Genomic DNA, 14909 nt, shown 5'->3' with positions numbered 1-14909 from the left:
TTTCTGTAAGAAGGGTAATAATGACTTTGGCCATGTAAGAGTAACATGCATAGGTAGTCCTTAGGACTCCAAACTGCTCACTGTGTATTAAAAATTCTGAGTAGAGAGATGCATTATGTTATAAATGCATGTCCCTACTCAGGATTAACTTGAAAAGTTCCATCAGAAATTTTGACAGTTTGGCAGCTATGGTTGTTATGTGCCCTCAAGCTGTTTCCTTTACTTGTATGTACTGGTCATACAAAAAAGTTTTCATCTCTAAACAATTTCTTCAAGTTAAGGCTGTTTTGGTGTCAAATCTTTTGAATCTTGACTGGCAATCTAGAAAGCCAACTTACAAAGTAATATGTAAATAACAAACATTTGCTAAATAGTTGCCCATCATTAGTAATCTCTTTTAAGTTTGTTTTCTATTTTTAAAATGAAAAATCTGGAAAACTATTTTAAAATATTTACATTTTCAATCAAACTGCTGCTATAAATAATATTTTTGAGGCTATATTCTAATTCATATAGTAAAGAAGATCCCTAAACTCTAATTCCCATTTCATTTTGACTATTTAAGAAACTGAAAGATTAACATTTGAAAAAAAAACCCTTCACTTTGCTAATTAGACAGAGGAAGAAAAGAAAGTGATCAGTTTTAACAAAATTTAGTGAATGGACAATTTATATGAAAACATAATTGTTTAATCGGGAAAAGCAGAAAACAGGATGACAATGAACTTATTTACAGAAATGCCTCTTTACAATTTTCATCAATTACAATTCCTAGGTTTCTGCAATTACACAATGAAAGTAAATAAAAACCACTAAGCGCTTTGCACTGCTTCCAATATTACTTTTCACCAATTCTGATTACCAGATGTGGAGATGCCTAACCATTTTGAAGTTATGGCATCAGTAACAAGAAGAGTTCCAAGCAGCTCTTGGGTGTGGTTATAATAATGTATCACAGCTAAGAGGACCTTCTCTCTTGTCAAGTTTCTTCAAATAAGATCAGCAACTAGGTTAAAGAAAAACAGACCATGTGAAAATAATGAAAAGGTGTCAAGTCTTATGCAAACACCCACTACAATATAGACAAAGCTACTAAAAAAACAATCGATCACATGGCCGGCAGCATTTGAAAAACAACTCACAAATATTTCTTCTACAAATTCAAGATTGTTCACTAGGCTAACTGAAAAGACCAAAGCTTGGACTATTTAGTTTGTTGGGTTCAGATTAAGCAAGCTCTGCCAGCCAACACTAACATTGTTAATTTGCTTGGTTTAAAAGTGTAACGTGCCTTGTGAACAAGCCAATTGCTATTTTCTACGTTATTAAATAAAAGGTTACAGTACAATAGATGCACCCAGCCATAGTTTGGATAATACTTAAGTGAAATATAACTACAAAAAAACCTATTAAAGAAACCCAGTGGCCATTCTTTTTGTGGATTTAAGTACATTCAGAGCCAAGAGTGTCTATGGAGATTCTTAGTCATCCAGGTTGTGGTTGTCCCAAAGATGCTTTTTCAAGAGGCAACTGGACTTTTTTTTTTAAGACCTTTCGCTTCTCATCTAAGAAGCTTCTTCAGTCAGAGTTGAAGAAGCGAAAAGTCTTTTAAAAAAGTCCAGTTGCCTCTTGAAAAAGCATCTTAGGGTCAGAGCCAAGAGGAAGAATTCCTTTCAGTAGAAGAAATTTGGCCTTGCTTTATTCTCCTGAGCAGGCAGGAGAATCAGTTGTTTTTAATTTATGTTAGGGTTGTTCGTGTTTATTTCTAATTTGGTGCCTAACATTGCTGATGCACTAAAAGCACAGCTGCTGTGGCTCACAGGCAGGAACATCTAAAAAGTGAGTGAAAGAGCCAAAAAGGCAGCATTTAATCCTTTTAACTGTATCTTGTTCTGCATGTAACTTTTTTTCACCAATGAACTGATTATTGTAATATCTATAAAATCTTGTTGTGGTTTTAGGCAACACTGAAGAAAAAGGTTTGATATGATTTTTGTGCTTTTTACATGTTATTGTTTTGTTATTTTTTTCAATAATTTTGAAAAATGAACAAAAAATGGTGGGGGGGGGGGCAAAAAAAGCTTAATTTTTCTAATATCCTATGGTTAACCATCTTCTACAAGAATTTAAGTCACTCACCGTTCATTGGCATTTCATCAATCTGAGTAGAATAGTACTGCTCAATGTCTCGCAGGATACGAATATCATCATTCTTTACAAAGTTGATTGCAACACCTTTGCGACCATAGCGGCCTGATCTACCAATCCTGGTGGGAGATTACAAACCAATTAACACATGAGAAGCCAAAGCGGCTCACATTCAGTGCAGAATTCTTCCATGTCCTTTACTACCCCTGGCAGAACCAACTATAGTGAAGAACTTTTGTGTCAGAGCCTGGCCAACTGCTTATATACTTAAAGGCAGAAGCATCTTTCATGTTAACTGATAGGATTGGTGAAAAAGGGGCATTTCCCCCCATAATTTTCATTTAAAATTAAATAATAATTTTATTATTCAAACATTTAACATTTTATAAATACATTTTAGAAAAATGATTTTAAAAACCTAAGAATTTTTCCCCTTGAAATTTACATGTATGCCTACCTGTGTATATATAATTCTCTGTTGTTGGGCAAATCATAGTTAATAATCAGGGACACCTGAGGAACATCCAAACCCCTTGCCCAAACGTCTGTAGAAATTAGAACTCGGCTGTAAAAAGAAAAAGCAAGAAAAAGCAACAAATTTACCGACTCACAAAGATGACACAATGGGTTGCACAATATCTATTAATACCAGAGGTGGCACTTGCTGAATAAATACTAAGATACCAGGCTCATCGCAAACACAAAAAACAGTAAATATGATGAAAGCTGACCCAGAAGATTAGCTGTCATTCTAAGATACTTGATGCTCAAGCTAGAGAAATTCAAAAATAGATGTACACGTCACTCTAAGCAACCTCATGTCACTCTAAGCAACCATCTAGCAAAAGCTAGAAGATGGTTTTGAATTGTATTTTGGGAGAACATCGGGAAACGAAAGTGTTCTTACCTTGCCCCAGATCTGAACTCTTTCATGATGGACTCTCTTTCCTTCTGAGGCATGTCACCATGCATTGATGAAACAGTGAAGTTGGCTTCTCTCATTTTCTCAGTCAGCCAATCGACCTGACCCAGGGATTAGCCACAATTAGTTTTATACTGACATGGAATAATCTAGAAAAAGTTAATTTTCTCTATTAATGCACCCTGCATCTAATTCCACCCATTTGTTAACTTGAACAGAAATTATGCACTGTTCTCTTGGAACTTATACTAATACTTGGCTGACATACCTTCCTCTTGGTATTACAGAAGATGACTGCTTGTGTAATAGTGAGTGTATCATACAAGTCGCATAACGTGTCAAACTTCCATTCTTCTCTCTCTACTGCCACAAAGAACTGTTTGATTCCTTCAAGAGTCAACTCATCACTAAGAAAATGGAAAAATATATCCAAATTAACCTTGTTGTTTATGTAAAGCATTTTTATTTTACTCTTTAGTCAAAATGACTTCTAGAACTGTTTGTAAGAATGAATAACAAGATAAGAAATCACTGGGCTACTGGCTGAACCGAGTATCTCTTATTACCATTCCATTTTTTTTCTCTCTCTCTCATAATTTTATATATTGGTTACTGGAATGTGATAGTTGTAAGGAATACCTTAATAGAATAGAATAGAATTTTATTGGCCAAGTGTGATTGGACACACAAGGAATTTGTCTTGGTGCATATGCTCTCAGTGTACATAAAAGAAAAGATATGTTCATCAAGGTACAACATTTACAACAATTTAATGGATCTATTAGACATTAAATTTAGGATACAAAAACTTTCACAACTGAGTAAATATTTTTACAATAATATTTTAAATCAGAGAAAAGAATTTGAGAAGATAGGCAATGCAGTTTTAAGCACTGAACTGTTGCTCTGGGAATAAAAAAAATTAAGAGCTCTGATACCCTATGGCAAAGATATGCTACCAAATTTCTGTTTTAGGCATAAGCTTATTGGTTACATGAAGACATAAACTAAATACAGTTTGTGTACTCTTTCAACATTTCTCTTCAACATTTATAAGGAAACAGAAAGCTTCTACAGTCATGCATGCCCTTCAAACACCACAATGGAAATACTCACATCGATAGGTAGCGAAAGCAATGTTTAAAATTTGATCAATTTCAACGGTCTTAACTAGATTTAATCAGTTGTGTAAGTTGACAACATAGCAAACACTGATTAATTAAATATATTTCTCCATGTTGCTGGCACAGAAATGAAAGGAGGGGAATGATAAACTTTGGGGCAGAAATATCTGGTAATATTATACCTGGAACTTTCATTTAGGATGTATACTTGTAATACTGGGGCAACTTCTCCAATTTTTAAATTTCCTTCCTCCAAAGGCAGAGATGGGACATAATTTTGGAATCAACATGTTTTTTCCAGTTTGCCTTTATTATTTACATTGTGAAGTTTGCAAAATCCTGAACTCAAAAAAGCTCCCAGACGGGGCTTGTTCAGGGTTAAGATACATGATCTAAATTGGTAAACTAGATCTTTTCTATGTCCCTAACCTGGCTGACTTTTATATTAATCAATTGGCAGATCTGAACTATTTATTTGCAATACGAAAAAAGATGATCAATGTTAAAGAACATCATTTAAGTAGTAAGTCATGGATCATAAAAGAAACAGAGAAATGTGTTCAGACATTTGTTCTTTGTTCTAGTTGAGATCTGAAGTATTATCAAATTTGAAACTTGACATAGAAGGAAGCCCCATCAAAACTGGAACATGTTAAAAATTACTAACCGTTTCACCAGAATACGAATAGGATCAGTCATAAATTTGTTGGTCATCTCCAAGATCTCATGTGGCAAAGTGGCACTGATGAGAACTACCTGTGTGGCTGGAGGAAGGTATCTATACACATCATAAATCTGTTCTTTAAAACCTGCAGAAGCCAAATAACATAATAAATGATAGAATAAAATCTGGAAGCCTTTTTATATGGAAGCCTTTATGAAAAAACGCATTACAAAAATTGCTCTAAGTAGTCCATGCCCAAGAACTATGCTTGTAGTTTAACATAGGCTGGTACTCACTAGAGGCACCTGACATTCAACTCTAGTGTTAGCATTTGGCAAGTGATCAAATGTTATTTGTCATAAAAAGCTACCAAAACTGGGGTGCAAGTTTAACTTTGTCTACTACAAAGACTCAGCAACTAAACTGTGTATCTTTTAAGGTTTTGTTTTCATGGGTTTTTTTTTAAAAGAGGGCTAGGAACATTTGGGATTTACATATTCTTTACCTTTATTGAGCATCTCATCAGCTTCATCCAAAACCAACATTTTGATAGCACGAGTCCTTAAACTTCTGCGACGAATCATATCTGGAAGATTTCAAATTTCTATCAACAGTCACAAAAGATATTAAAAACAATTTCTTGTCCCACAGATTGAATATTCATTAGTTCTCTGAACCATCAATCCAAAATGGAATCATTTCGGAATATTTCCTGAAAAGCTTCTGGGGCATATTATCATGCAAATGATATGTGTCTCTGAAGTAAAGTTGGAAGAATTAGCAGCACGAAGGCTAGCTGGGAGGAAAATTCAAAAGCAGCAACAAAAAAAAGATGCTGCCTGCATCCTATGTGAACTGGGAGGTAAGCCAGATATGACCTTCAGGCTACTTACTAGCCACAGCTGGTCTAAAATAACTAGCAGTTATCTTTCCAGATAGTTTCCAAATATAAAGGTCAAGGGTATTAAGTAATAAAACAATTTTGATTCAAATCTAGAGTATAAGGCAACTGAAAACTATCATGAATCCAAACAGAATTTTAGTCAAAGAACTAACTATGGACATGGTATTATACATAATTATATATTTACCAAATACACGACCAGGTGTGCCAGCAACAACATGTTGTCCATAATCCAGTTTCCTGATATCTTCACCAACATTGGTCCCACCAATACATGCATGACATTGGACATTCATGTAATCACCAAGAGCAAGCAGCCCCTGTAAAAATGAGCCCATACATTACTTAATAGGAGTTAAGAGTTCTAACATCTCCTGAATAATTGAGTATTGAGGCAATAGTCCTAATAAGAATTATGACATCCATAAAACTATACAAACAGAATGAATAGGCAAATCCTTATATGTGACTCCATTCTCCCCAGTGTCAATATTAAACATATTGTGCAAGATTGCCACAATTGGTGTTTTCTGGTTCCCTAGAAGACCTACACAAAATCAATGCCAGAGGTGATCGCCTGGATAACTGAATTGGACAACCAGTTATGAGGCCACTGCTGTTCCCCTGTAGAAGTTTTGTATATAATTATGGGGATTGTGTGTATAGGTTTACTTACCTTCGTCATGTTCTTATCATATTCTAAATAAATAATATTTCTCCCCTTCTAACTTAGTGTTTGATTCATGTCTATTATTACAATTGTGTCTGGGTTCCTTTTTAATATGATAAATTGCCATTACTACATTTATATCTGGTTTCTTTCACCATGGAACTCAAGATAAATTCTGCTAAGCACTGCTGAGATCAAGCTATGCATGTGTTCTGAGAGTTACTCAATGTCTTGATTACTGTAGCTTTGCGTAGACGTAGTTCAAGGCTACAGTAATCTGGGCAAAGAATCCTGTTGATGAAATGTTAAGTGTTTACCTGGTTTTGTTAGATTCAGCACATAGTGCTGCTCACAATGCCAACCTGGCCACTGTATACCTGGGAGTGACCTTAAGGAACAGCATATTGAGCCTATAGGCATTCAGAATTGCTAGAGCACACTATCACTGTGCTAAATATTAATTTTAAAGGCATTTGTATACTATATCACTTGTTGGAGAGACTGACTCAGCACAGACTCCTCAACCTAATCACAAACCACTAAGACTTCAATCTAAAGCGCACTGAAGATGTCTCCTCAAATGGGGACGAAACGTTTGCTATCAAATCACCAAGCTCAGAGCTCAAACCAACATAATTACCAACCCAAGCTACTAATATTCAAAGATATTTCAAATACTTCAATCTAATAGTACACCCTGATTCTAAATAGTCATTAGGCATTACTGAGTTGCAACTTGGAACAAAGAAAGAATTGGCCAGGAGCTTAAGTGATGTAATATTCTTTTGCAAATATTGTAATCTAATATTCATTTACCTTCTGAATTTGTACTGCCAACTCTCTGGTAGGTGCCAAAATTAATGCCTGAGTTTCACGAACCTAATTGAAAGAATGAAATATAGTTATATTTTTATTTTATTTTATTATTATATTTGTATACCGCCGAAGGACTCAGGGCGGTTCACAGCCAGTAAAAAACACAATACATACAATACAAATTAAAAACTATATAAAAAACTGATTCAATAATGGCCTAAAAATTTTAAATACAGTTTAAAACCCTGTTTAAAACCCTAAATTGAAACTATGTTCAAGCTAGTCCTGCACGTCGAAACAACAGCGTCTTCAGCTCGCGGCGGAAGGTCCGGAGGTCGGGGAGTTGACGAAGCCCCGGAGGCAGCTCATTCCAGAGGGTGGGAGCCCCCACAGAGAAGGCCCTCCCCCTGGAGGTCGCCAGCCGACATTGTTTGGCTGACGGTATCCGGAGGAGGCCCTCTCTGTGAGAACGCACTGGTCGGTGCGAGGCTACTGATGGCAGTAGGCGGTCTCGTAGATATCCCGGTCCTAAGCCATGGAGTGCTTTGAAGGTGATAACAAGCACCTTGAATTGGACCCAGAAGATCACTGGGAACCAGTGCAGACTGCGCAGGAGAGGTGTCATACGGGAGCCACGAGGTGCTCCCTCTATCACCCGCGCAGCCGCATTCTGGACCAGTTAAAGCCTCCGGGTACCCTTCAAGGGGAGCCCCATGTAGAGAGCGTTGCAGTAGTCCAGGCGGGATGTGACAAGGGCATGGGTGACTGTGCATAAGGAAGCCCGATCCAGAAAGGAGCGCAATGGCGTATCAGGCGAACCTGATAAAAAGCCCCCCTGGCAACGGCCGTCATATGTTCTTCTAAAGACAGCCATGCATCCAGGAGGACGCCCAGATTGCGAGCCCTTTCTGTGGGGGCCAATGACTCGCCCCCAACGGTCAGCGATGGAATTAGCTGACCGTACCGGGCTGCCGGCATCCACAGCCACTCGGTTGTGGTGGGATTGAGTCTGAGTCTGTTTCTCCCCATCCAGATCCGTACGGCCTCCAGGCACTGGGACATCACTTCAACAGCCTCGCTGGGGTGGTTAGGGGTGGAGATATACAGCTGAGTATCGTCAGCGTATAGATGACAACTCAGCCCAAAACCACGGATGATCTCACCCAGCGGCTTCATGTAGATGTTGAACAGAAGAGGCGAGAGAACCGATCCTTGCGGCACCCCACATAAGAGGTGCCTCGGGGCCGATCTCTGCCCTCCTGTCAACACTGTCTGCGACCGGTCAGAGAGGTAGGAGGAGAACCACCAATGAACGGTGCCTCCCATTCCAAGTCCCCCGAGCCGGCGCAGCAGGATACCATGGTCGATGGTATCGAAAGCCGCTGAGAGATCTAGTAGGACCAGGACAGAGGAACCACCTCTGTCCCGAGCCCTCCAGAGATCATCAACCAACATGACCAAGGCTGTTTCCGTGCTGTAACCAGGCCGGAAACCGGACTGGAATGGATCTAGATAGACGGTTTCATCCAGGTACTGGGGCAACTGTCGTGCAACCACACTCTCAACAACCTTCGCCACAAAATGAAGGTTGGAGACAGGACGGTAATTTCCTAAAATAGCTGGATCCAGGGACGGTAATTTCCTAAAATAGCTGGATCCAGGGAAGGCTTCTTGAGGAGGGGCCACACCATCGCCTCTTTCAAGGCGGTAGGGAAGACACCCTCCATCAAAGAAGCATTCACAATTCCCTGGAGCCAGCCTCGTGTCACCTCCCAGGTGGCCAGTACCAGCCAGGAGGGGCACGGGTCCAGTAAACATGTGGTCGCATTCAGTCACCCCAGTATCCTGTCCACGTCCTCAGGAGCCACAGAATCAAACTCGTCCCAGTTAGTGACCCCAAGACCTGCCTCTCCCACCCCGCCTGGATCTACCCAATCTGTGTCCAACCCTTCCCGAATCTGAGCGATTTTATCAAACAGATACTGTCCAAACTCCTCAGCTCGACCCTGTAAGGGATCCTCCACCGCTCCCTGTTGAAGGAGCGAGCGGGTCACCCTAAATAGGGCAGCTGGGCGGTTATCTGCTGATGCAATGAGAGTAGAAAAATATTCCCGTTTTGCCACCCTCATTGCCACTAGATAGGTCCGAATGTAAGAACTAACTAGTGTCCGGTCAGATTCGGAGCGGCTGGACCTCCAGATACTCTCTAGGCGTCTTCTCCGGTGCTTCATCTCCCTCAGCCCCTCGGAATACCAAGGGGCTAATCGAGATCGGCACTGGGTCAGAGGCCGCAAAGGCACAACTCGGTCTAGAGCACCAGCCGCCGCCCGATCCCAGGCGGCAACTAGATCCCCAGCTGAGTCATGGGCCAAATCCTCAGGGAATGGCCCAAGCTCCGTCTGAAACCTCTCAGGGACCATCAGGCACCTGGGACGGAACCAACAAGTCGGTTCCATCTCCCTGCGGCGGGGGTTGGCAGTTCGAAAGTCTAGCTGAAGGAGCGAATGATCTGACCATGACAGGGGTCTAATAACTAACTCCCCTAACTCCAGATCATTCAACCACTTTCCAGAGACGAAAATCAAGTCCAGAGTGTTTCCCCCGATGTGAGTGCGACCGTCCACTAACTGGGTCAGGTCCAAGGCCGTCATGGAAGCCATGAACTCCCGAGCTGACATGGATGCCACCCCCGCCGACGGCAGATTGAAGTCCCCCATGACCATAAGTCTGGGGGTCTCCACCACCGTCCCGGCGATCACATCCAGCAGCTCGTGCAGGGCTTCTGTCGCACAGCAAGGAGCCAGGTACGTGATCAGTAAACCCACCTGCATCCCCCGGCCCCACTTCACAAGGAGGGCCTCACATCCGGCTATCTGTAGCACAGTGGTCTCCCTCGGTTCTAGACTCTCATTGATAACAACCGCCACACCACCACCACCCGCCCCTAGCCTGGGCCCTCGCCTGATGGAATGCACGGAAACCCGGTGGGCACATCTCTACCAGGGGAAACACTGGTAGAGTGTATGCAATACTGCGATCACCCCCAAAAATTTATTTTAAATATCAACTGCTCCTTTTCAAAGGAAGTATAAGTATGGTCCTAGAATACAATCCAAAAGGTAGAGGTCATTGCTCCATAAGATAATTTAATGTTTTCCATTCAAAATACCATATTTTTTGGAGTATAAGACACACCTTTTTCTCCCCAAAAAGAGGGTGAAAATCTGGGTGCTTCTTATACTCCGAATGTAGCCCCACCCAGCTTCTCAAACAGAGGTTTCAGAGGCTGAAAGAAGCTTCAGAAAAGAAGCCCTCAAATAGAGCTTCAGAAAAGAAGTCCCCAAACAGAGCTTCAGAGGTTTTTTTCCTGAAGTTCTGTTTTGGAGGCTTTCAGAGGCAGGGGAAAAAAAAAAAAAAAGCAAGGCACAGAGCTCACAACCAAGGAACCTGTTGCTAAAATTCACCTCTGGGAAAAACTGATTGGGGGTACTCTGGGAGGCCAATCCACCTGCCAATCAGCTTTTTTCTTATTTTCCTCCCCAAAAACTAAGGTGCGTCTTATGCTCCAAAAAATACGGTAATATATGCATCTTCATAAACAAGCATATTCCAAAAATTACCTGGATATCCAGACACTGTAGTACAGAGATGGAAAATGTTGCTGTTTTGCCTGTTCCAGACTGTGATCTAGAAAGAAACAACTGAATAACTAAATTTGATTAAATATACAAAAAATGATTTACTACATGATATACGATTAGCTTTGCAGGGGTCTATTTAGGGAGATTCATAACATATTTGTAGGGAAGCCATATTTTTTAATGCTGATTAACAGTTAACCATATGATGCACTGGTATTTGTAGGTATTTGCAAATGAAATCTAGTTGATCTAGGTTTACCCATTTATTAACAAGAATTAAGATTGCTAGGACTTATTTTCTATATAAATGCATAACAAAAAAGGTTTTGTCATGTCATAAATGGATACATGAAAACTAAAATTCTGTTGTCTATGACAACTGAGATACACACACCCTGGTGAAAATTGTCCATATCATTTAGATTCCATTATAAAACAGTTATAGATGCCTGATCACAATGAAATCACTGTAGTTCTTGAAATACAAGCCTGGGACTGAATCTAATCAACTTAATATTCAGCGAGATAAAAAGCAGCCTATTCTAATATAAGTTTAATAAATCAAAATACTTTACATAGAATGTTAATTAAGTTAATTATATCAGGTCTAACCTCTCATAATAATTATACAAGCACACTTTCTAAGCTCATAAGTAGTTTATGTTGGATGCATCTCTTTAAATTAATAGATATATGACACAGCCAAATTTACTGTATATTTCTATATAACTTAATTCCAGTATCTAAAGTTGCATAAAACCTAACATTAAAATAGTACCATGAAACAACGTGTTCTTCCTATAAAAACACTTAAGACCTTGTAGACAATATTAGATAGAAAAAATAAACATATTAACACTACACTGAAATATATTTCTGAAGAAAAACAAACATGTAAAAAACTTTAATACGTAAGTTCTACTCTGACAAGTGGCAAATACACTGAATGAATAAAATATTCATAACGAATGAAGGAAACTTAATTGCTCAAAACAACTAGTATTCTCATTTTTAGTTCCCTTATTCTCATTTTTAGTTCTCTTCTCAAACCTGAGAAATTGTTGTCTACCTTTTAACTGGAGAAAAATATAATTAAAACAAAATGAAGATGATTTGATCTTTATAAAGGATTACTGACTACTACTTAGAATTTTATGAATGATAAAATGTACTAATGGATGTTGTATATTACCATTAAAAGAAAAAAGAATGCAAAAAATCTGATGGACTGTGAAATTGCAGTTCTACATATACTTCTGAAAAATAAAGTCCCATAAAATTTAGGACTATTTTTGATTAAATGTGCTTAGAATTATACCATTAAACTTATGTTAGATTTCTGCTTCCAAAGGACTTACTATTTATGAGCAAGAACATCAAGAACTATTTATATTTTAACTATCAAAATGATATCACAAAGCATATTCTTCAAACTTTCTTTTTAGAATTCCACTTACTGAGCAATCACGTCTCTTCCTTTAATAATCTGTTTAATTGCTCTCTGCTGGATAGCTGAAGGTTTCTCAAAACCTAGAAAAAATTGTTTTTAAATTACAATTTAGATTTTCCCTCCACAAATTATATTATCAAAACTGACTAAAATATAGTAAACAAACCATGAAGAAATGCAATGAAAACTAGAGTTAACATACACTGTTTAAAATAAGCAAACAGGCTCCCTACCACTTGTTTCACATAATTTTAGTAACATTTTGGGCTGGATCTAATGGGTGATATCATTAGGTAGATAAGGCCAGAATCAAAAGTAATACAGCTCTAAGGCTGCAGTCATATAATCTGTCTGAATAAATTTGTTACTACTCTTGAATAAATGATTTATCTAGTGATCCTACAGCATGATCCTACAGCCAGCTTTGCTGGCTGAGGAACTCTGGGAGTTGAAGTCCACAAGTCTTAAAGTTGCCAAGGTTGGAGACCCCTGTCCTACAGGAATGACCAAAGGATTTGATCTACTCCAATTACAGCAGCAGGAACCATCTCTGCTGGTTTTCCTGTCTTTTTGCAGCTGATATTTGTTAGCCATGTTGAGTATGTGAGAATTTCTTTTTTTTAAAAAAGCAAAGTATGCTATCAAGAACCCAGCCATTTCTGAACAGCTGCTTTAGACTTTAACTCTGTATTTCCAAGGCCTGGAGGAAGCTAACTTTTTTTTTGTTCATACATCAGTATTTGACAAAGTAATAATTACAGTACCCTATGTGTTACAGACTTATTAGGGAAATAATATGGAAATTAACTGATCTCTAGACTGATGTAACCCTAGCAAAACTTCTACCCACTTAGGAATTTTCCAAGAATTTTAATATGCTCGCAAAAGTTAAAACTACGAGTCTCATTGTTATCTCACTCACTTCAACAAATACACTTCTTTAAAACCGAAGGACAGGATCTGAAGCGGAAAACGGCAGTTTCAAACATCTGCAGATTGTTGGGGGATTATTTAGAAATGCCAGTAACGGAGGCTTCCATCAAATTATCAACAAATACCAAAGGGAAGCAGCCCCTGATCCTTCCTTGCTCCATTTCACAGCGATTATATTTAAGGCCCAGCGATCCTGGAATGAGGGACGAGTGAATGGGTCCAGAGGCGGGGGGGGGGGGACCGAAAAGTAGCTCCCGTCCTTTGTCGCTCTTGATCCCCCACTTAACCGCTTTCTGAAGTTGGGCGGCCACACAACTAATCCCGTTTCCCCTTTCTGAACCCCATCCCTCCAGTCCCCCATCCCTCTCACCATAGGCGTAGATACCGCGCAGCAGGTCCTCCCGTAGGCCCATCGTGTCGAAAGTGGGGGTGACGTCCACCTCTTCGCTGGTCTCGAATTCCACCTTTGTCATGTCCTCCTCCTTCAGTAGCCGCTTCCGAGCTGAGCCCGTCACACCTCCCGTAGCCCCCGACATCGCTTCGAGCCGACTTGTAGGCCTTGGCCCACCACGCAAGACCGCCCGACGTCCGCCTCGACCAAGAACGCTCAACGCGCTGAAAGGCCCGCCCTACGTAATTCCTGCGACACGACAAGAAGCGGCGCATGCGCCTTTACCTCGCTTCCGACGCGTCCCCGTGACGCACAGACGGACGCTGATGGAAACCCTACGATGAGGGACGTACGCTCGTTCCCTTAGAGATAAGAAAGCGAATAGGTTAGAATAGATTACGCAGACGCTTTCTTCGACGAGGATGTTTAGTAGTACGTTCTGCTTTATTTCATTCCAGAGCGGAACAGCATTGAAAACAGCATTGAAAGTGCAACGTGGGTTTAATGAGCAGCTCTAATTACTTGTTTTAAAGTTTGTGCCATAATGCATTTGATATATTTTAAAGTGCCACAAGCGTTTTGTTTCCTGCACAAAGAGAGTTTGTCTTTTTAATGAAAGTTTTACTTTGTTAGGTACTAAAAAAACAGCGCTGTCCGAAGACGTCTCTGTGGTCATGTGGCCGGCATGATTAGAGGAGTACGGAACGCTGTTATTTTCCCACCAAAGGTGGTCCCTATTTTTCTACTTGCATTTTTACGATCTTTCAAACTGCTAGGTTGGCAGAAGCTGGGGCAACTAACGGGAGCTCACCCTGTTAAACGGCACTAGGGATTCGAACCTCTGAACTTTTCGATCTACAAGTTTAGCGTCTTAGCCATTGAGCCACTGCATCCCCCTTAAAATTATTTATTAAAATGCAAATAAAAATTGAGCATCTATAGGTATCAAATATTTTAAATTAATTATAAAAATCTTTTTAAAAATGTGAATTAAAAAAAATAAAAATCAAAAATATTTATTTTTTTATTTTTTTATTTATTATTTAAATTTGTATACCGCCCTTCTCCCGAAGGACTCAGGGCGGTTCACAGCCAAGTAAAAATACACAATACACTATAAATACAATTAAAATACAATTAAAAAACTTATTTAAATTGGCCACAATTAAAATTTGGAGATAAAACCCATTAAAAACCCATAACTTAAAAAACTAACCCAGTCCAGCGCAGATAAATAAGTAAGTTT

General features: G+C 39.5%; 1 protein-coding gene across 1 annotated transcript; it reads right to left on the bottom strand.

The window, feature by feature from the left end:
• Positions 1-668: 668 nt before the first annotated feature.
• EIF4A3 (eukaryotic translation initiation factor 4A3) lies at positions 669-13907 on the bottom strand. Its single transcript, XM_058165038.1, has 12 exons — positions 13643-13907; positions 12347-12419; positions 10869-10935; positions 7249-7311; positions 5950-6082; positions 5364-5444; positions 4862-5003; positions 3339-3477; positions 3056-3171; positions 2606-2713; positions 2140-2267; positions 669-1006 (listed from the first exon to the last, which is right to left on the bottom strand). Exons 1-12 carry the CDS (start codon positions 13806-13808, stop codon positions 990-992), a joined length of 1233 nt encoding a protein of 410 aa, XP_058021021.1. The 5' UTR covers positions 13809-13907; the 3' UTR covers positions 669-989.
• Positions 13908-14909: the final 1002 nt, after the last annotated feature.

Source organism: Ahaetulla prasina, chromosome 1, assembly GCF_028640845.1.
Source record: "Ahaetulla prasina isolate Xishuangbanna chromosome 1, ASM2864084v1, whole genome shotgun sequence".
Taxonomy (NCBI): domain Eukaryota; kingdom Metazoa; phylum Chordata; class Lepidosauria; order Squamata; family Colubridae; genus Ahaetulla; species Ahaetulla prasina.
Note: the sequence above shows the minus strand (reverse complement) of the source record. Positions and strands in the feature narration are given on the sequence as shown.